Genomic DNA, 24,304 nt, shown 5'->3' with positions numbered 1-24,304 from the left:
TTTATACTTTTACATATGTACTAGTTGACCAACACAATTACAAATTTGAAATTGACCAATACAAATACAAATTTAAGATTGAGAAGTTGATAAGAAGTTGGAAAAATGTCGAGTATTATAGGTACTAATACTTTGCAAAATTTTAATCTAAGTACTTCCTCGATCCAATTTGTAATGATCATTTTTAACTTCTGATATTCAACATAGTTCATTACTCGCACAAATTGTAAGAACACATAGCAAACATTCAGCTGAAATGCTTGTAACATACGGAGTAAATCATAACGAACATGAAATTCATTCAGAACACCGTTTAACATGAGTAAATCATCAAAACTACTTGGTCCACTGACTATTCCGATTTCCACAAAACCTCAAAATAGATTCACCACAATGGGTCCTTCATACTCTCAGATTACACAAGAAATATGTTGGTTTGGTGTAAATGGAACACTAAGCTACTCGAGAAAGCATTGACCAACAGCTTGAGTAACAAGCAATGAAGGAAGATCTTCAATATGGCTGCTATTGCTGCCAGTCCTTTCGGATGTCAAAGGTATAGTTAATCTCCAAGTAGCATTTGTTGTCATCATCAACAAACTGTGTAAAATAAAGTTCATTTACAATTGTTAGAGCTGGATTGAGTTACTACAAATCTTAGGATGAAATAGTAAAGTATACTTGGCTAGAGAAAGACTCGAAACAAATGCATGAAAGACCAAATCTTAAAATCTAAATCCTTCGTGGTTCCGACTTCAGAAAACTCAGAATTTCAAAGGTGGGCTCATCAAACTGATTGTCGGATATTAGACAATGACAAGGTTTAGCCAAGGTTCTTTTTTAGTCCTAACAGGGGCAATGCATGATACGAACTTAATAGAGTATCTGACACGTGGAAGAGTGTGCCAACCAGTTCACGACTTGTAAGAGATTAACCGACTTTGCTGACCAGCCTTTAACAAACAACCATTATGATGATAATAACATTGTTGCATGAAACTGAAAGTGATATGTCAAACAACTAAATGTCGTGGGCCATTAGTTTAAATTCTTTAGGCCACGGTGCAGGCGGGATATGACAGGGAAGTTAAGGCAATTGAATGTTTTGATGAATAGTAAGCAGAAGAATTCAATGGTTTCACATAGTTCAATAACCATCCTGCAACAATTACAGGAAGTTATCCTAAGCCCATCTGTTGATATTGACAGGAAATCACAATGCTACCATTCTCAGCCAGAGGCGAAATTAGACGATGGGTTTTACTCCATTTCTATATAACTAATCTTTACTCCAACAAATTGAATGATTTAGCTACTCGTGTCAGAGAATAGCCAAGTACAAAAACTACTAAGGAAATATCAAAACTGACCTTTGTCCTGGCTGAATATGACCCTCGAGCGAAAATGCCTGATGGAGTGGTGTCTTCTGGCATTACATGTGTATATGGTTCCGCTTGTGGACTAAATGTTCCGAGCATTTCTTTCATGCTATCAACTGTGAATAACATCACCAATTAGAATATTGAATACTCCGTAATATGTTTGTACCAATAAGACCGCTTGCTCGTTTCAGTACACTTAAAAATGGTGAACCACAAGGTGACGTACCTTTTACCCCAGTTTTCCAAACAGTGTTGGAGTATTTCAGACCAGAAACAATGTTATTGTTGACCTGAAATGTGAACTGCAGATTGTACGGACTCCCTTCTTTCAAGGTAAACCAAGTGCCCTTCACCTTTCCGTTTTCTGGAATCTGAAGAACTATATCGTCTCTACCAGGAGATTTTATTGCAAGGCTCAGAATCTTCACCTCTGAGTCAAGAGTGTCTGCCATACCAAGTGATTGCAAATCAGTCCAAGCCTATTAGCTACAACTAAACTGTCAAAGGCTACCGAATTAATCTGGTCACAGCAAAAGAGGGACAACTAAACAACTACGGAGTATATCAGGACTGAAATATAATTGATAACATTTTAGAGATTTTAAGGTGAAATAGAGAGACGTACGAGACATAAGACTTAGAAAGTCTTAAATTTCGTTAAAAAAACATTATTCGGCACAGTATTCATTCTTTCTGTCTTGACTCGGAAAAGTGTCAGATTCATCTGTCGTGACAGATTCAATACCTTAACCTTGACTGTTATTGTGTTAGACACAGATATGACCCCAACAATGAAGAATCAAAGTAAAACAGACCCCGGCACCAAGGGATTGATTTGAATCTCTTCCATAGATAGCTATGCCTCCCCCTACATGGCCTGCATTTCTTCTATACTTCTATACAGAACCAATGCTAGGTGAGCCTACTTGCCTAGTGGTCGACTCGAGTAGAGCCGAATGGTTCTCCCTTGGTTTGGAAAGAGTAAAAGTATAACAGACCCCGGCACCAAGGGATCGATTTGAATCTCTTCCATAGATAACTATTCCTTCCCCTCCCCTACATGGCCTGCATTTCTTCTATACAGAACCAATGCTAGATCAGCCTACTTGCCTAGAGGTCGAATTCGAGTAGCCAAATAGTTTCTCCCTTGGTTTGGAATTCCACCATCATAACATTACATGTGCTATAAGACCCAAAGTTATATTGCTACAATGTTATATATCAAAGAAATCCAACAACAAAGAAACAATCAAATTATTAAGACTTGTATCAAAAGCATGCTAGTACTATACAGGAGTAATACTTTGTATTCTTACAGAATTTTAAGGGCTCCAGTAAATTGCGAGGTAAATACAAAACTTTATAAAATTACCTCCAATTGCATTAAGATCAACAGAGCCAAGCAATTGCTCCTTCCAGTTCCTCAAACTCTCATCATCCTAACAGAGAAAACCCACATCATAAACAACCAAATAAACACAAAGATCAAAACTTTACATACCAAAAAAGCATAAAAATATCATCTTTAGTACAAAAACAACAAAATCAAGCATAATTATCAATCATAATTAATAATAATAAAAAATAAAACCTTGTCTTTTTCTAATTGATCCTTTAAAGAACAAAGAGGACCCAAATCAATCTTATTTTCTGTATCATCTTCATCATCATCATCAATAGTAAGAATTGAATCTTCACTCATTACTCTTGCAAATTTCTCCTTGTTAGACTGTTGTTCAGTTTCAGTAACTGTAGCAACTTCTTTATCTTTTGAATCAACTACATTTGTCATAACTTCACTAGAATCTCCACAATTTTCTGTCTTCTTTTCATCAAAACCCATGTTTTTTTGAGTGATTGACTAAAACATCAAAATGTCATCGAAGTTAATAGAAGATAAAATCCAATGAGGAAAAAAGTGGGTGTATATAAAGTGGCTAATTTGAGAATTGCACCCAAAAATATTTAATGTTTGGATTTGTTGGTCCCGGCAAAGGTAAACAATTGCAATAAGTCTTGCGGAAGACGGGTCGGAGCAAGTGACGGATAATGTCACTCACAAAATGAATAGGGGGATAAGGTGGGGCACTCTCATGTGCTTCCCTCTCTCCTCTATATGGGTCATTTGTGAGGAAAAATGGTATCCGTCACTCCAAAGTGACGGATACGTGCCGTCACAAATGAGATTCTGTAAAACAATTGAACATAAGAGAGGACAGAAAATGGAATATTAAAATAAGAATTGTGGATTTTGGGAATACACTTAAATTAAGATCATTCTCAAATGTCAATTGTTAGGTTATGACCTTACTTGGTCATACTAATTACCAATTAATCAAAAAATTACGATGACCTTTGGAGAGAAGAGGTCAATTTGTGATCTTTGGTGGAGCAAATTGACCAAATTCATGACTTATATATGGGGATATGTGATTAGTTAACAATATTAATAATTAATAAAAAAAATATATGAAAAAGTGATATAATATGGAGAGAGGTAATTGGTTAGAAAGTGAAAAATGATTGGGTTGATGATCTAAGTCATGACTTTCTACTTAGGAGGATGAAAGTAGGTCAAGATAAATAAAGTGGAATTAAGAATAAAATAGGGTCGAAATTTAATTAGTACGACCTTTACTTGGGGATAGTCTAAGGGAAAAAAATTAAGAAGAGTGGTCAAGAGAGTTAAAGAAGAATAGTGAATTTTTGAAATTCTCATAAACCATTTCAATCAATTCTATACATTTGATTAAAACAAAACTATAACTGAAATGGAGGAAGTATTAGATAGGACACGAAAATGGGACAAATAACCGATCGAATTGGGATTCAAGGGAAGTGGTCAGAAGAGTCAAAGAAGAATCCTTAAAAGGGAAAAAGACAAGAGGGGAATTACAAAAATGGGAGGGAATTAATGAAAGAACAGTCCTTGGGAATGGTGAGAAAATGAGAATGTCACAAGAGAAGAGTGGTGTGTATAAACGTAAAGAATGAATTTGATGAAAGATGGGGAGATCGTGCATTGCATTTCTTGGGCATGTTCCCACGAATTATAGGACACCTTCAAGGTCACTCGTTCCACACGCCCAAAGAGTGCAAAGACTTTAAAGCAAAGTACTCCTTATATAACAAGTTGCATTCACATTGCGCTTCTAGATCTTGTTTGTCACAAAATCTCATTATAGACGGCAACTATCCGTCTATAACTAAAGACGGACCAAGTAACATACCACATTACGCATAAGACAAACAACAACTTGCGTGATGGGGTCTAAAAATGTCACCACTTTAAGGGTATTTGACCCGTCTCTTGCTATAGACGAATATATCCGTCTATAGCAAGACTTGTTGCTTGTTTGTTACATGTATATTCTATTGTTATGTAAGATTAGGAGCGGAGGTAAGATTTTATTTCAGGATTTTACTTGAGGGAGGAGTAAAAAGTAATGCTCCTTGTGGGATTTGAACCTCGGTATTTTTGTTTAGAAAATGAACCAACCATTCAAGCAATTAAAGATTAATGCTACTAATAAGTAATAAGTACCAATAACTAATTGCATATATTTGAAATTTGAGAGTGACACTTACCTTCCCTCACACTCCGTCTCCAAGCTCAGCAAATGGCAGCCATGGAAAAGGTTGAGATGCGGCAATCTCAGCCCTATCCCTCGTGCTCAGGTTTCCCCCGCCCTTTCGGTAGAGACGACAATGCGGATGACGGGCATGGCTTTGGTAATTACTATATTGAGTCTCTAGTTAATTATTAGTATGTATCGTCGTCTATGTTCTTATGTTAAGGCTAACATATGACAGTTATGATTAAGGATTAGTAGTTTAGTTGATATGTAAAAGATATTTTATGAGACATGTAAAAATTTGACCTTTAGTTTTTATGTAACAACTTCGTTCTTCTAATCGTGTTCGGTTTTCTATCGATAATTTCGTTGTTAACTCTTGATTCCCGCTCATGCGGTCGACATGATAATGGATTCCCGCTTGGCGGTCGATGGTTGTATTTGATTTTTTGCAGGTTTGGTGCGTAAAACAATGCAATTTCCGCATTGTGGTTGGGCAGCAAGCAGCTGTTTCCAGCCACTACACAGAATAATCTTGTTGACTATTGTGACGGAATATCCGTCAGAAGTTTTAGAATTCCCGACGGTTTTTCCGTCAGTTTAGTCAACAAGATGTTGACTTCTGTGACGGAATTTCCATCACGAATTCTAAATTCCTAACGGTTTTTCCGTCAGAATAGTCAACAAGACGTTGACTTACTACGTCAGCCTAAATGTCCCTTTTGACGGAATAACCGTCACATATCCGTCACAATTTTCCATTCTGACGGAAAAACCGTGAGGAGTGTGTTTTCTGTGACGAATTGTAGTGACGTAAATGCGTGTTTCTGACGGGAAATGGCTTTTTTGACGGATTTTTTCCGTCACTTTCCCGTGTTTCTTTTGTAGTGTCAAATCCAAGATTAAGGGTAAAAACAAGCTAAACTAGACAAAATATCAAGTACCCACCTCTAATTAATCAAAAATACAAGAAACAAGAAATCAAATTTTTTGAAAAATTAACAGAATCTAGGCAACAACTGAGATTTGGTGGAGTTATGTATGAGAAGAAATAGATTGTGAGTAAGGTTTGCAGAAATAGAAGATGATAGGCGTGATTTAAGGGATGATGATTTGGAATATAAGACGAATGTGGTGGGAGGCGATGAGGGACGAAAAGATTACTGGGATTTGGGTGTTCTAGAGAATGAGGAGGACATTAATGGTGGACTCATGAATAAAGTAAATAAGCTGAAGAGGGAGAAGAGATAAAATTGAAAGAAACCGGTTTAGTAGGTAGCCCTTTCACCTATTTTAGGCCTCGTTTGGTTACCCCATAGAAAATGTAGGAAAATAAAAATCGCATGAATTGCAAAATTGAAGGTTGTTTGGTTACTCCTTTTTTGGCAAGATGTAGGAGTTTGAAAATCACATGATTTTCCAACTCCCCCATAATGGAGGAGTTGAATTACCTAGCCCCCCCTAGGTAGTTCTAAACTCCTGTGTTAATTGAACTCCTATGTAGGTAACCAAACGGATTTGCTAAATTCACGTGAATTTCATGCTGGAACTTAATTCCCATGAATTCGATATTCCTATGGAGTTGTATTCCCGCAGGCAACCAAACGAGGCCTTAGTAAAAGCGGATATGTGTAAAAGTTGGGTATATTGGAGTTAAAATATAGTATGTAGTATTTTGAGAAGCACTCCAATAATTTGGAGTATTGTTATTAAATAACCCGATGAGTTATGGCACCCAATCATGAACATTTTTTTGAGGGGGGCTGATTGGCTGAACTCGATGTAGTCTAACTACTACTAAGTTTTTTTTTTTTCTTCTCAATTTTTTATCGTCAAAGTTTGCAAATTTTAATAATAATAATAATAGTAATAATAATAATAATAATAGTAATAATAATAAAATGAATAGTAATGATACCAAAATACTTGCATTTATCAACAAAAAATGGTCCACAACTACAAGTATTATTTTCAACAATAAATTTATGTATACATGTCGAAATTAGTGGTTAAAGACTCGTCAAGGAGACTCCATAAGAGAAAACGAGAAGAAATAGAAAAATGACAGTCGACAGAGTATCTTTTATTACTAAAGTGATTAATTAAACTAACTAAAGGGAATGTATAGAACTGCTAGTGCAATGCAAAAGATGTACTATAAAAATGTAAAAAAATGGGGGTTGCAAAATATCATCGTGTAGGAGGGAAGGGAAAAGAGAAAGGCTATGTATCGTCTTTTTTATGAAAAGCGCTAACGACGAGTTCGTTGAAGATTCGAAACCCGGTATTAGAAACTCACATTTTTTTATTTACTAGATATAAAAGTCGACGGTGAACAAGGAATTACATAGGCGGATAGGCCCCACCATGTGGGTGTGAGTATAATTTGTAAAATTGATCTGACTCAAATGATCTTATCTGAATAAACCGACGCATATCCGACCTGAAACTCAAATTCAAGACTCGTGCTTGACCCAAATCCTAAATGACTTGAACTAATATACCTTGACCTGAATGATTATTGTTGTAGAACAAATCAACAATGAATAACTTGATAACAATTGACCTGACCTAAACCTAACATGACCCGACCTGACCCTAAATCTTGCAAACTAGTAATTGACCCACCTTAAATTGTCCCGACCCAAACCTAACACCATTAACCCGTTTGTCGAATCTAGGTATGAGGGCGATATTGATCCCGTTGACGCTATATCTCACTTTTCATTAAGAAAACGAGGAAAACAGGGTCCTGAATTGACCCGACCCAAACTCAACCTCATTGACCCATTTGCTAAATTTAGGCGTGGGGGTGATATTGAACCCGATAATGCTAGCTCACTTTCCATAAAGAAAACGAGTAAAACATGGTCCTAAAGTAAGTGGAACGATGCTTGAGAAAATCAGAGGAAAATTGAGAAAAGAGGAAACTACTCAACTAGACCAAAGCTAGGTTAAGAATTAAACATCACGCATATTCATTTTCCATCAAAAAAAATGAGCAAGGGTAAATCTATGAATGATAAGACTGGTTATACATTGGGCCAAAAAAAGCAAACCCTGAAAATGAAAGAGTAATCCACAATTTACTCAAAGACACTTTAGAGCCCTTTTTTTTTTTATCTACACCTTACTAATTTTATTCTCTTTTACCTTTTTGCCAAAGTAAACTACTCCGTGGTTAACTAAGCGAATGTTAGCTACCTTAGATGATTAAAAATGTGGCATTTGTGAGCGTAATTCGAATTTTGTAAACATCATCGGTGCTACTCTTGTGTTTTATCTTTATCAAGGTGCATAAAGTAACACTTTCACTTGCTTGCGAGCGTCACAAAAAGCTTGTGGCGTTTCACAAACCCTTTTTCTTTTTAATATTATTAAATTGGTTGTGACTTGTGAGTATTCCAAGCTTGTGACCGTCACAAGTAAGAATTTTAAAATAGACAAAAAAATTTTACAAATATAGTGGATGAATCAAACTCTTCACTACTACAAACTCTCACGCATGTTTCACATTTAACAAGAGTAAGTACAAACCCTGATAGTACAATCATTATGCATGTAGTAGTATAAAAGTTCCAAGTAATTTTGAAAAGTCAATAATGATTCCACAAATATATCATCTACATCATGTGTTGAAGATTAGCTAATAAAGTTTCACTATTAACTTCAGCATCACCAAGAAAACATTAACAATGCCCAATAAGAAGCATGTCAAACGAATTAGACATCTAGCACAAACTGGTCAAGTACAAAACACTAAAAGCCATAACTGGACAACTGTAGTGATCAATTGATATATACAAAACGACCAACTAAGCAAAACTTGGGATCAGGTTTTGTTAATAGGAAACCTTGTAGACGAGAGAATAATTGGAGAAACAACAGTCACATCATTGTCGTCATTCTGCCAGATCAACGACGCTGATACTAATCCAAACACCTCGCGTGGCACTGTCGTGTAAGGAATGGAAATATCTACAGAAAATGTTTTCTCATCCTCATTGTCATTGAATACAAATCTTGATTCACTTATTGTCATATTGATTTCAGTCAAAGACACGTCAAGAGAAGTGAACCTCAATACAACTCTCCCGGTATAACTACACCGCCCATTTTCAACCTCAATACAATTCTTATGGAAATTCAATCCCTTACTATATCATTACTTTCCGACGAAATAAATACCACCAAAACAAACGTCATTTCTCAACCACCATGAACAATCAAAATCTTGTTTCGATTATCTCTGAAAATTTTGTTTAGGTTGTTTTTATACATCTTGCTTTGATTGTCAAACAAAATCTTGCTTTGATATTTCTGGGAATCTAGCTTCCGCTTTCTCTTAGAATCTTGTTTTGATTTGTCTCTCAAAATCTTGTTTCGATTGTCTTTGTAAATCCTGTTTTAGTTGTTCACGATATTCTTTTTCGGTTAGTCAATGAAAACCGTCTTTACCGCGAGTTTGTCAAAGAGGACACGCATCAATAACTATTTAAAAAAAAAACAACGATTACAACAACAATAATAACCATAATTGTGGCAAAATATAAATAAAACCTAACAATAGTTATGATAAAATATTAATAAATCGTGGCAAAATTTTAATAAATTGTGCCAATATACATATAGACAATGATTTTTTTTTCTTTTTTCACGGGGCTTCTTTGTTCTTGGGGCCCAGTGCGACTGCGATTGCCACAGTGATACCCATGCTAGAATACAAATCATTGAATTTACCGTTTAACTATTCTACGGTTGACGCGACCATTCGATATCAACTCAGGCAAAATATTTGCAATCGCCTATGCTACGGGCTTGAAAACGGGGTTGTTGCGCTTATTGAATGATTGGATATGTAATAGTTCAAGTTTCTCTATGGAGCCTCATTCTCGCCCCTTACTCATCTAGAACAGAATAAATAAACAAAAAAAAAACATTTCATATTTCCTTAGATAATTGAAAGTACAATCGATAAATTTTTTTTAAAGAGTAATACAAAAGTATAAATTTAGCGTTTTAGAATTATTAATTTCAGATCGGCTACATATAAACAAGAAATCAATTGACAATTATGAAATTTTGGGTGTCGAGAGACAAAAGAAAGAATCATTCAAGATTTTACAAAATTAAGTAAATTTAAGAGTAAATTACAAATAACTCCCTTATATAATCATCTTTTTTTAAATAATTCTCTTTTATAATTTTTTATCCAAATAACTCTCTTATAAAACTTGTTTTTCAACAAATCAATGCCTCCTCACCGGAACTAAATTTATTTTTTATAAGTTGATTGATTTAGCTTTCTTATAACGTAATCCCTACATCGCTACTATGTTTTCATAACCTGTGAACAATTCCAAATCTCTCTTAAATATAATACACTCAAATCATGCACTCCGAACGAAGAAGAATCAAGCATAAATTTGTCGTTTTGTCTTATTTTAAAGAACAACCTAGTGAGTAAACGGGCATAATCGTAATTTACCATCTCATATAAGTGAAAAATGAAGGAAAAAACGAATTTTTGGCCGGAACATTAAAAAAAAAAGTCTCATTCCGGTGAAGAGGCATTGATTTGTATAAAAAAGATGTTTTAAAAGGGAGTTATTTGAACAAAAAATTATAAAAGGGAGTTATTTCAAAAAAGTCAATTATATAAGGGAATTATTTATAATTTACTCTAAATTTAATTAATAAAAAATTATTAACCCTTGAAAATTTATTTTAAGCGGACACTGAAAAAATGTTAATAGTAATATTATTATATTATTATTAAATAAAGAATGTTACAATATTACATGGTCGTACTGGTATTCGATAACATCATCCTCACATGACTCACAAAGAAATATAATACAAGTATGATTATTTTATTTTAAGATTATTTTATTAAATAGGCTATAAGATGGTTCATTATATTATTGAGCTTTTTCTCAAATTGTCAAAACAAAAAGTAAGGTCAATTTTATCATAAGTAAGTTGACAAAAGTATTAAATTCCAGGCACAACACCTTGAGTTGAAAAAAGTTGAAAACAAATCCTATGCAATATGTGAATATTTGGTTCCATGTGAAATATGCGGTGGATGAAAACCATAAAATCAACGAAAAAGGAACATTCGAAGAAATGACCATTATCTCTAGTGACATGGCAGACAACGAGTGGACAATCACACATAACAAGGGTCGCTAACATGGACAAATTTAAGCTGCAGGATAAGCAGACTAAAAGTACATGTGTGTTTTTATGAGACAACCAAAATAGAATGAGTCAAAGCAACTACTTCCTATTTTGGTAGAACGACAATTAGCAATCGAGAAGAGGTCTCTGGAGGAGCGTAAGAGACAGGATACTAGAGGAAAGGGATATATTCAGAATCATCATCTCATTTCATACTCTCACACAAGCAGCACAATACCTAACTATGTCATACATCGATTCCCCGATAACATTTCAACAATTATTCGCTAAATATCTTGTATGTCCATACTTGCTTAAATCCTCCGATTATAGCGTTACTTTGGCGGGATACCGACTCTCCCTACTGACATTCTCACATTGGCAATATAATCTCCTCCCCTTGTTTGTTGTGCCATCTACTCGTCCTTGTTTACGTTTTCCTTCTTTTGATCTCGTGTCCTTCCTCCATTGTTCCATTATCACACATTCTTATTTAAGAAGAAGTATTTATTTTAAGCTTAAAGACGAGTCTATAAAATTAATTCACCATTAATAAAGATAAATTAGAGAAGATGAATATATGAAGACTTTAGAGAGATAGATATTGAATAATACGAAACTGAATTATATTTCCTAAACTTGTGTGATTAATTGGATTATCATGTAAATCATGTGTACATCATGTGTATTCATAGTAATGAGTAGTTGGTTGAATATAACAACCTTATAACTACCTATAACTAACTACCTAGAATCATGGGTAGTTATAGTTAGTTAATGTAACCTAATTAACTAGTTTAAATGGTTAAATACTAACTAGTTTAGATCCCGTGTTAATGCACAGTTTTTTAGATTATAATTTTTAGAGAAATTTAGCAATTAACGTTTTAAATTTATTGTTAGAGATTACAATTTTTAATGTGTAGTAATGAGTAACAGAAAAATGATAATCTACGGACTAATACGGTAGTCAAAAATATTTTGGTAAAATATATTCCTCTATGATAGTAGTAAATAAGAATTACGTTAGACTCAATATTTGTACAGACCAACAGTTATAAGCCTAACATTTGAGAATAACATAACATGTTAGGCCCACTTGTATGTTAGAGTAATTTGAATGGGAAAAATTCTAGTTTTGCACTTTTGCCTATTCTTTTACGGAGTAGTAAATAGAAGATTCACTTGTATAGAGAAACAAATATCTTGTTATTCTTTAACTATTTCACTTTAAACTTATTTAAAATATATTTAAAATATTTACCCGTTGTAACCTTAATACAGATTTATCCGTCTTAAATATTTTGTTATTCCTTACATATTTCAGTTTTGTCTTATTTAAAATATTTGGCCCGCTATAACTTTAATGCAGATTTATTCGTCTTTGGAGAGACTAGTTGGTCCATTGTCATTATAACCTTGGTCAACCCATGAGCAATTTGATTACCATAATACCATCCTTTAATAAAAATTATAAATATAAATGATTTTTTGTCAAACACAACCTTTAAAAAAAATTCTTCAAAACACCACTATCGGGAAATCCAGCTTAATAGAAACCGCCGTATTCAAAAAAATTCTAGACGAATGTTCCGCCCGTTTTGCCGCGAAAGCACATTCACAAACACCTTTTCTCGCTCTCTCTCCCTCTCTCTCTCTCTCTCTACTCTCCAGGAAATTCTACAGAAACTCTTAACATTCTTTCCTCCTCATACTCTCTATAATCCATCTTTGTCTTCATCCTTATTGATTTTCTGATTGTTCTTGTTTTATTTTATCACAAACATCAAATTTATTGTTGTTCTCTTATTGATTTTCTGATTGTTCTTGTTTTATTTTATCACAAACATCAAATTATTGTTGTTCTTGTACAATTAGCATGGGGAGATCACATGCAAACTGTTCTAATGAGTGTTTGCAATGTGTTCTTCACCGGTATTCACTTGGTACTTCAGATGATGAAGCTGAGCAAAACATATGTTTAAGAAAAGCAAAACATATTTAAAATTAGATTTTAATTTATGTTCATATTAATTACTATAGACAAAATTGTAGAAGTAAAATTTTGTATTTATTCAAGGAGAAGAGGTTTTGAACTTTGCATACAACTGTACACAATAACAATGCAAAACCAAACAACTGGTAGTTCTTGCTCAAAATCGAATATTGTATTTGCTTTGAACGTCACTAGGGGACGAGTGTTTTCTACAAACTCAAAATTCGACTTGTAAAAGAAAAATCACATAAATGTGCAAAATAAACTCGATAACAATAATATTTACAGTCATCCATAATTTTTTTAGAGGAATACAGTCATCCATAACTAGCAAGTATAAAGAAAGGGTTTTTACATTCTCATGGCCTCATGCGAGGTCATGAGCGATTTTATTTAAACCTCTAGGAATGAAACTAATACTTACGCAATGGAAATTTGCGTAAAGTAAGGCTATATCATCGAGAATTCCCATAATGTGATGATTCTGTCCGTTCCGCTCCTGAAATTTGGGCCACCAGTTGGAGTTGGAGACAATCAGAAGACACATCCAAATATAGACAACCGCGATCACGAGCCCATATGAGAACAACCTTAACCCCAGAGCCTCCGCTTGAAGTGCAGACTACGCTCTGTCTTTGCCCTCCCCCTAAAAACGATCTCCCCTCCTTCATCGTAAGCAACCCATCTAATCGCCGCCGCCACATCGTACGAGTTATGCCAACTTGCATCCACCTTAACCCTTATAGCTTGACATGTATGTTTTCCTAATAATACCGTCAAAGCACAACCGCCAAAACAAAGATAAGGCCTAATGTACATATGCTTGTCCATTATTAATCATTCGATAGTAGTCCCAAGGCACTACCCTTATAGCTTCTACACACTCATGATCTGCACCAAATTGTCAGAAAACATGAAAACATAAGCCCCTCAAGTATATACGGGAGTACTGATAAAGTAGGAGCAAAGAGCGAGTATTGAAACACCGCCACTTCGTAGCTTGATCCTGGGTCGGGGGTACAAAGAAGACCGATTTACGAATTGAATAAATCTTGCTTCCGCTTTCGAGCTACAAATCCAATTCAACCACATCATATAAAAACTAAACAAATTGACGAAAAGCAACAACATAACAAGAGAGAAAATCAAATTCCATGCCAAGCATAGCAGACATCTGTATACGTATATGTATATGTATATGTACACTACAAGAAATCCTGTTTCGGGCGACTACGTTTGGCGACTGAAATTAGTCGCTAAAACGAAAATGGTGACTGAAATTGGTCGCCAGAGCACTGTAGAAACACTTAGTCGCCAATTGGAAATCGGGCGTCTGAAGTCAGTCGCTAAAATTGGCGACTGACAAAGTAGTCGCCAAATAGCCAAATTGGCGACTAAAAGTAGTCGCCAAAATGGCGACCGAAAGACAAATTAGTCGCCAAATTGGCGACCGAAAACTGTCTCTAATAAAAAATTTCAGTCGCCAATTTCGCATTGAAAAAAATAAAAAAAAAAAGTCGCCTAAAAGATCTGCCCATTAAAGAAAAGCCACAGATCTCCAAATTTCAATTACAAATCGCTCATCATCGCCAAAATTAATTTGCATTACAAACTGTTAAATTTACCACTACTACAAATACTAAAAAAAGCCACTATTACAAATACTAAAAAAAAATATTAAATTTACCAATGACCTACAATAATTAAGCTCGAAAAAAAACCATGAGCAATTGAACAATACATTGGATGCCTTGGAAGGAGGGTGAGAGTCGTTGTTAATGAAGGAGGGTGAGATACTTTGGAACTAAAATCTGAAAAAATTAATTTATAGGACAAATAGAACAATATCTTTAATTAAATGAATGAGGATGAAATTATAATGAATTTTAGAGAAGATGAAGTTGATATTTTTGTGATTGGATAAATGAATCTCGTTTTAAGAACATGAAGTTGGTATTTTTGTGATTAAACAAAAAAAATGAGCAATTGAACAAAACATTGTATGCCTTGAATTTTTGGGGAAAATAGAGAGAAAGTGATGATGGATTTGTTTGTTTGAGTAAAGATGGAGAAAAGGTGATGGAAAAATGAAGGAAACTAAGAAAGAAAGAGGCGGGTGTTTGTTTGTGTAAAGTAAAGGGCAGGGTCTACTGGGGGAGGTGGGAACCAATTTGTTTGTGTAAATTAAAAATGGCGATCGAGATTCAAATTGGTCGCCAAATTTGGCGATGAATATGGTCGCCCAATCTTATTTTCGATCGCCAATATTAATTAATGTACTGATTTGTGTAGTCGCCAATTTGGCGACTAATATCAGTCGCCCGAGGAAATTTGTTAGTCGCCAATTGGCGACTGATCTGTACAGTCGCCATTTTTAGTCGTCCGAATCGTGTTTTCTTGTAGTGGTATATGTGTATGTAAACTCTCTTTTCACATTGACATGATATAGATTTTTATTATTCTTCAAAAAAAAAAAGAGCCACATATAAGTTGTAACGTCGAAAGCCTTAAAGAAACAGAACACAAGTGAGTAGGAAGTTCAAAGGAATACCTCAACCAGACCTCCCAAGTTTTCCTTGTTTGCTACACAAAGACCGGAAACCATGTTAGAACTTATGGCGCTAATAATTAGCCTAATAACACAAGGATGGCAAGAATTGACCAAGCAACGTTCTCAAACATAAAAACTACCACCTGAAACTTTCAGACCAATAGTCTTGCCCTGTGTTTTCGGCGTGGAGATGAGATGATTCCAGAAAATTTCTCAAGCATCGTTGTTATCCAACGAACTCTTGAAGTACGTGACGCGTAAGGGGTAGCGCTGTCATAGAGAAAACAAACATAAATGTCATGGCAAAACATATATACACAAGTTTAAGGCAGAGGACAAGGTAATAAGGGACTGTGGAGGAACCTTTTCCAAGTGTGGGTACACTTCCAAAGCCAAATCAGGCCTATCCCTTTTGCGATTCATGTGAGTATAGCCTTCTCGATATGTCCTGAAAGCTTGAAAAAACACTTTGATGATGTCAATGGTGGTGCCGGCGTCAATAATAAGAGCAAAAGACGGATCCCTCATCTTTTGGATGCGCATTTGTGTGGAGAGGTCGATCTCAGTGGGGAAGTCGCCAATAGCACTAGTACGATACCAGCCAATCACATCTTCCAACCCTCCTGTCTGTACAAGAAAAAATTACTCAGATTTCTATAGGAAGAGGCCTGATTTAGGGGCAGGCACTAGGCAGGCAGCAAAACTCGTGCTTTTATCTTATTTTTGACTCGACTTTGTGTGTTTTAATTGTTAAAAACCTCATTTTAATAGTTAATTAGAAGCAATGGATGTTATTACATTTATCGCGAATAAGTGTTGTATCTCGAGTATTTGGTGCTGCTTTTGGTGTATTATTTTTGTAGGTACCAAATGAGATGAGAACGAGTGAAAGACGGTAAATGCTCAAGTAGTAGACACTAGACAGTCATCCATAAATTTTTTTTAGAGGGATACAGTCATCCATAATTAGCAAGTACCCAAGTATAGTAGACAGTAAGTTTTCCTAATAATACAAAGATAAGAGCACCCACAATAGAGAGGATTGAACATCCTCTTAGTTCTCTCTCTCTTCTAAAAGGACATCCTCTCTACTGTGAGGCATATGTTATATGTCCTCTTAGCAAGAGGAAGATGGTTGATTCCTCTACTTTTAGAGGAAAGTAGAGGAAAGTTGCTTCCTCTACTTTTAGAGGAAAGTAGAGAAAGTTGCTTCCTCTACTTTTAGAGGAAAGTAAACATTGGCCCTAGTGCCCACTAACCAACCATTATTTGCTATGTGTCTAATAATTTAATTATTTAGTAAGTATGAAATTATTTAAAGTAAGATTGTTAATTAAAGAGGATCCTCTCTATTGTGGTATAAAAATTAAAAGAGATAGAGGAAAAGGATGATATAATGAAAAATAAGATAAATGAAAAAGAAATTGAGGTGTCACAAAAATAGAGAGTGAATGAAAAAATAAGAGGATGGTAACCTCCTCTCTATTGTTGGTGGCCTAATGTGCATATGCTAGTCCATATGGTGGACAACTATTTATCATTCGATAGTAGTCCCAAGGCACTACCCTTGTAGCTTCTACATACTCATGATCTGCACCAAATCGTCAGGAAAACATGAAAACGTGAGCCCCTAAAGTATATACAGGGACTAAAATAAAGTTTCACCAAAGAGCGAGTATTGACGAAACCTGCCAGCTTCTTAGCTTCATCCTGGGTCAGGGGTGCAAAGAAGACCGATTTCTGAATTGAACGAATCCTGCTTCCGCTTTCAGAACTACAAATCCAATTCAACCACATCATATCAAAACGACGCTGATACTAATCAACTACAAAATAAAGTCACATCATTGTCGTCATTCTGCCAGATCAACGACGCTGATACTAATCCAAACACCTCGCGTGGCACTGTCGTGTAAGGAATGGAAATATCTACAGAAAATGTTTTCTCATCCTCATTGTCATTGAATACAAATCTTGATTCACTTATTGTCATATTGATTTCAGTCAAAGACACGTCAAGAGAAGTGAACCTCAATACAACTCTCCCGGTATAACTACACCGCCCATTTTCAACCTCAATACAATTCTTATGGAAATTCAATCCCTTACTATATCATTACTTTCCGACGAAATAAATACCACCAAAACAAACGTCATTTCTCAACCACCATGAACAATCAAAATCTTGTTTCGATTATCTCTGAAAATTTTGTTTAGGTTGTTTTTATACATCTTGCTTTGATTGTCAAACAAAATCTTGCTTTGATATTTCTGGGAATCTAGCTTCCGCTTTCTCTTAGAATCTTGTTTCGGTTGTCTCTCAAAATCTTGTTTCGATTGTCTTTGTAAATCCTGTTTTAGTTGTTCACGATATTCTTTTTCGGTTAGTCAATGAAAACCGTCTTTACCGCGAGTTTGTCAAAGAGGACACGCATCAATAACTATTTAAAAAAAAAACAACGATTACAACAACAATAATAACCATAATTGTGGCAAAATATAAATAAAACCTAACAATAGTTATGATAAAATATTAATAAATCGTGGCAAAATTTTAATAAATTGTGCCAATATACATATAGACAAAGATTTTTTTTTCTTTTTTCACGGGGCTTCTTTGTTCTTGGGGCCCAGTGCGACTGCGATTGCCACAGTGATACCCATGCTAGAATACAAATCATTGAATTTACCGTTTAACTATTCTACGGTTGACGCGACCATTCGATATCAACTCAGGCAAAATATTTGCAATCGCCTATGCTACGGGCTTGAAAACGGGGTTGTTGCGCTTATTGAATGATTCAGATATGTAATAGTTCCGAAGTTTCTCTATGGAGCCTCATTCTCGCCCCTTACTCATCTAGAACAGAATAAATAAACAAAAAAAAAACATTTCATATTTCCTTAGATAATTGAAAGTACAATCGATAAATTTTTTTTAAAGAGTAATACAAAAGTATAAATTTAGCGTTTTAGAATTATTAATTTCAGATCGGCTACATATAAACAAGAAATCAATTGACAATTATGAAATTTTGGGTGTAGAGAGACAAAAGAAAGAATCATTCAATATTTTATAAAATTAAGTAAATTTAAGAGTAAATTACAAATAACTCCCTTATATAATCATCTTTTTTTAAATAATTCTCTTTTATAATTTTTTATCCAAATAACTCTCTTATAAAACTTGTTTTTCAACAAATCAATGCCTTCTCACCGGAACTAAATTTATTTTTTATAAGTTGATTGATTTAGCTTTCTTATAACGTAATCCCTACATCGCTACTATGTTTTCATAACCTGTGAACAATTCCAAATCTCTCTTAAATATAATACACTCAAATCATGCACTCCGAACGAAGAAGAATCAAGCATAAATTTGTCGTTTTGTCTTATTTTAAAGAACAACCTAGTGAGTAAACGGGCATAATCGTAATTTACCATCTCATATAAGTGAAAAATGAAGGAAAAAACGAATTTTTGGCCGGAACATTAAAAAAAAAAGTCTCATTCCGGTGAAGAGGCATTGATTTGTATAAAAAGATGTTTTAAAAGGGAGTTATTTGAACAAAAAATTATAAAAGGGAGTTATTTCAAAAAAGTCGATTATATAAGGGAATTATTTATAATTTACTCTAAATTTAATTAATCAAAAATTATTAACCCTTGAAAATTTATTTTAAGCGGACACTGAAAAAATGTTAATAGTAATATTATTATATTATTATTGATGGGGCATATTCTGCACCCGCTGACCGAGTCAACATATTGAGCAAGGTCAAAGATATCCACAGCAAGTCAATGTATTAGACAGCCTAACCGACGCAGCCTGTCGGCCTGTCACTTGGGTCTCGGCTGAGCAACTAGCCAGCCGGGAGGCACATCCGCGTACTCACATCCAAGTCCCATCGGCATGGAGTCAACCAGGCCAGCCGGCCTGCCATGGGTCCCTCGGCCGAGGGTAGAACAGTTTTTCCACCTGCTCTGCCACTTGGCCACCACGTGACAAAAGGTGAAAGTCTATAAATACTCCTCAACCCCCATTGAGGAAAAGATCCGAAAATAATCAATTAAACACACTAATCTGGTATAAACTCCCTTATCTCTCTACAATATACTTTGTGCCAAGGAACACACAACTTAATCCCTTTTAAGTTTACTGACTTGAGCGTCGGAGTGAGTTCGCTCGGTACCAAGCCGAGCCCTCAGTTTGTTCATTGTTTCAGGAGAGGCCGAAAGGAAGAGTCAAGCAAAGTCATCATTCTACAAGCTTACGTAGTAACAAATCCTGCTCCGGAATTACGCCCGGAACAATTGGCGCCGTCTGTGGGGAAGAATACTAAAAGCTAGTCAAATCCCTTACCAAAAAAAAAAACACAAAACAAAACCCACTCAGCAAGCTAAGAAGATGTCAAAACAACAAGAAGTAGTTGTGAGTGACGAAACCGCATTCTACCAAGATGACACAGTCCCTAATTCTGAGATCAGGCAGTCCCCGACCGGCCGAGTGATCCAACCGGCGTACGGGATGCCAATACTACCAGAAACACCGCTGCCTGCCGGCCACGTCACTGTCATGGGACATGTGGTCGATGCAGCCAAACTGAAGCTATTCCTGGATCTGATGGGTAATACGCCGATCACCCCCGCCGCAACGACGGTGACGGCAAAGACACCGCAGGTGACCGGGGCCCATAAAGTGACCCGAACAACTTGTCCGGGGCGATACAAGGAGCCATGCATACTAGGACGCCGGAGCACGTCGCCGCATGGGAGACCAAAGTCCTTCCCCCACTCGCGGGAGGACAGTGTCGCCGCGGCAACAACGAGGCCCGCCCGAAGAAATGAAGAAAGAAGTCCGACTATCCAAAGTCGGGCAACGAGAAGCCCTTCCCGCCACGAGGAGAGAAGCCGGACTAGGGGTGCGAGGAGCCGATCGCCACGTGTCATTCGACACATGGTCAGACAGCCCCTCAGTGCCTATGTCCTCGGAGTCTCCGTGCCGACCAAACTGAAGCTGCCGTCCCTATCATACAAAGGGGATAGCGACCCAACCGACCATGCCGAGGCTTTCGAGTCTTACATGTCGGTATGGGAACAGCCTGATGAGGTATGGTGCCGAGTCTTTCCAACAACCCTGCATGGGATGGCCCAGAGTTGGTACAAGGGGCTGCCTAATGGTTCGGTATACTGCTACGCCGACCTAAGGGATAACTTCATAGCCCAGTACGCCTGCAACAAGAGAAGGGCCGTGGAGACATCGGATCTCCTCACTATCCGACAGGGGGAGGACGAGTCTCTACGAAGCTATGTGAAGAGGTTCGACGAGAAAGCTCAGCAGATCCGCGAGCCGAACACCGAAGCGGCGGCCTTCGCACCGATGAAAGGCCTCCCGAAAGGCGAGCTCAAAAATGAGCCGATCAAGTGCGAGGTCCTCAACCCGGACTCACTTGAGAAAGATGGCCGACCGAGCCGTAAATGTGGAGGACTACCACAAGAGCTGGGTAGGCCACAGTGAAGCTGGGCACCAAGAAAGGAGGAGCCGCCGGGAGAATGCTGACGAAGGTCGCCGTGACAGTAATCGGTCACGGCCTGAAAGATCTAACAGGAAACAGAGCTCGGCGGGCGCGGGGAGTTCGGGACCATACACCCGAAGCGGTACCACGGTCTCCCCCCCTTGTCAAATCACCGCCGAGGTCTTTGCCCCGAGCAAGAATGAAGGGGCGAAGTGGGCAAGACCCCCAAGACGAGGGCGGAGGGCGACTCAAGCCAATTTTGCGATTACCACGGCCAGCCCGGCCATAAGACCGACGATCGTCGGCATCAAGAACGCCATCGAGGAGCGATCCGAAAGGGGCTCTCGGCAAGTACGTAGGCGGGGCCCGGAAACGAGCTCCGACGGGCGAACAGAAATCGTATTCCAGGAGGATGGGAGTGATCCGGTGGTTATCGGAGGAAACGAGAACGGAGGGTCGGCTAATGAGCACAAACGGCACCTAAATGAGCTTTACCAAGCCATCAACTTTGTGCCCACCACAACGATCCCCGCTTCCACCGTCCCCGATTTAACCATCGGAAAGAAAGACTACGAAGGAGTCGTAGCCCCGCACAGCGACCCGCTGGTGGTCCACCTGGACATATCCAACCACTTGGTTAAGAGGTGCATAATTGATACAGGCGCCTACACGAACATCATGTTCAGGGAATGCTTCCTCAATCTCGGTCTGAAGATTGAGGACCTGAGCCCCTGCACTAACCCGCTATACAGCTTCTCTGGGGCCGGCTTAGTCCCCCTGGGGTCAATCAAGTTACCGCTGATGTTTGGCCAAGCCGATGCGGCCAAGAACGTTTGGTCCGAGTTCGTGGTCATTGATGGTACGTCTGCCTACAATGTTCTAATAGGCCGGGTTACTTTGAGCGAGGCCGATGCTGTAATGTCCATCCGGGCCCTGACGTTGATGTATGTCTCAGACCGGGGGGAGGCACAAAAGCTCGTCTCAAAGGACGAGAGAGACGAAATTGTCAATGTCCAAATATATGCCAGAGGGTGTAACATGCAATCCCTCAAAGTGGCGAAGAAATCAGAGAAGGGGAAGAGCCCATCCTTACGACAGGAAGGTGATCTGATGAGCACCAACAACGTCAGCATGGTCGGGGGGGCACCGTAACTGTCGGTGTCGGCCTGGAGCCAAAATTCAGAGCCGACCTCTTGGACCTGCTGAGAAAGAACAAAGACGTCTTCGCGTACTCAGCCGCCGAGATGCCAGGCGTGAGCCGAGAGGTGATCGTTCACAAGCTGAACGTACTCTCCAACGCTCACCCTGTCAAGCAAAAGATGAGGAACTCCTCGGCCGAAAAGGATGACGCCATCAAGGCCGAGGTAGATAAACTATTAGAGGCGGGCTTTATCATGCCTTGTACTTACCCTGAGTGGCTAGAAAATGTTGTAATGGTGAAAAAGTCATCAGGGGGGTGGAGGATGTGTGTTGATTTTACAAATCTTAATAAAGCATGCCCTAAAGATTGTTATCCCTTGCCTCGAATAGATAGCTTAATTGACGCAACGGCAGGCTACACTATGCTAAGCCTGCTAGACGCCTTCTCAGGGTACCCTCAGGTATTCATGGCCGAAGAAGACATGCCTAAGTGCGCATTCATCACCATACACGGCACATACATGTATAAAATGATGCCGTTCGGTTTGAAAAACGCTGGCGCAACTTACACTAGGCTGGTGGACAAAGTGTTTCAAGATCAAAAAGGGCGAAACATCGAGGCCTACGTCGACGATGCTATTGTAAAAAGCAAGTCTGACAGCGAGCACTTGGCCGACTTGAGCGAAACATTTTGTTCACTAAGGAAATACAAGATGAAACTTAACCCAATGAAATGCAACTTCGGTGTCCGGTCAGGTAAGTTCCTCGGCGTGCTTGTCAGCGCCAGGGGAATTGATGCCAATCCGAGAAAGTCCAAGCAATCTGGACCTACGGAGCCGAGGAATCGAAAAGAGGTTATGATGTTGACCGGGAGGATGGCGGCTCTCGCCCGTTTCATCTCTCGGTCAGCCGACAAGAGCACCTCATTCTTCAAAGTGTTGAAGGGGAATAAAGACTTCAGCTGGGGGGAGGAACAGAGCACAGCTTTCAGGCAACTGAAAGCTCATCTTCAAACTCTCCCGACCCTGTCCAGGCCGATGCTGGGGGAGACGCTATATCTATACATAGCAGTTACCTCGGCCACGATCAGTGCCGTAATCATCAGAGAAGAAGACAAGCAGCAACACCCAATCTACTTTATCAGCCATACACTGTTGCTCGCCGAAAGAAATTACCCACTGATTGAAAAAGCAGCTTTTGCTGTCGTCGTTGCCGCAAGGAAACTGAAACCTTACTTCGACGCGCATCCCGTGACGGTCTTAACCGACCAACCATTGGAGAAAGCATTGGAAAAATTTGAACAATCCGGCAGGCTCATCAAATGGGCAGTAGAGCTATCCGGCTTCGGCATTCAATACAGGCCGAGGCCCTCGATAAAGGGGCAGGCACTTGCAGACTTCCTGGCCGAGTGCACATATCAAGAAGAATCGCAGCCCGGCGTATGGGAAGTATATACCGACGGGTCCTCTACGGCAAACAGCTCAGGAGCCGACATCCTTATCATCAGCCCAAACGGGGACGAGTTTGAGTATGCCTTGAAATTTACCTTCTCGGCCTCAAACAACGAATCCGAATATGAGGCGGTGATAACTGGAATCGAGCTAGCTAGAGCTGCCGGGGCGGAACACATTGTGTTGAAGACAGACTCACTATTGGTGACTAACCAAATCAGAGGAGAGTATGAGGCTCGAGACGATGGGATGGTAAGATACTTGGAAAGAGTAAAAACTGACACTGCAAAATTGAAATCTTTCCAAATCCAATGCATCCCCAGGTCTGAGAACAACCGAGCCGACGCTCTCTCAAAACTTGCCAGTTCAACCATCAAGAATGCCCGGCCGGACCGTTTGGTGGATATCGAGGAATGCTAAAAGCATCACCGAGACCAATCGGCATGGTGGGCGACATAGAATCCGAGACAATGTGGATGACTCCGATAATGAAATACAAACTAACAAAAG

General features: G+C 38.2%; 1 protein-coding gene across 1 annotated transcript; it reads right to left on the bottom strand.

The window, feature by feature from the left end:
• Positions 1-246: 246 nt before the first annotated feature.
• LOC141595917 (rho GDP-dissociation inhibitor 1-like) lies at positions 247-3,323 on the bottom strand. The gene is made up of 5 exons (XM_074415876.1): positions 2,974-3,323; positions 2,755-2,821; positions 1,609-1,827; positions 1,371-1,495; positions 247-600 (listed from the first exon to the last, which is right to left on the bottom strand). The coding sequence occupies exons 1-5, from the start codon at positions 3,223-3,225 to the stop codon at positions 526-528; spliced, it is 738 nt and encodes a 245-aa protein (XP_074271977.1). The 5' UTR covers positions 3,226-3,323; the 3' UTR covers positions 247-525.
• Between the last annotated feature and the right edge of the window lie 20,981 nt (positions 3,324-24,304).

The sequence above is a fragment of the Silene latifolia genome, chromosome 8 (assembly GCF_048544455.1).
Source record: "Silene latifolia isolate original U9 population chromosome 8, ASM4854445v1, whole genome shotgun sequence".
Classification (NCBI taxonomy): Eukaryota; Viridiplantae; Streptophyta; class Magnoliopsida; order Caryophyllales; family Caryophyllaceae; genus Silene; species Silene latifolia.
Note: the sequence above shows the minus strand (reverse complement) of the source record. Positions and strands in the feature narration are given on the sequence as shown.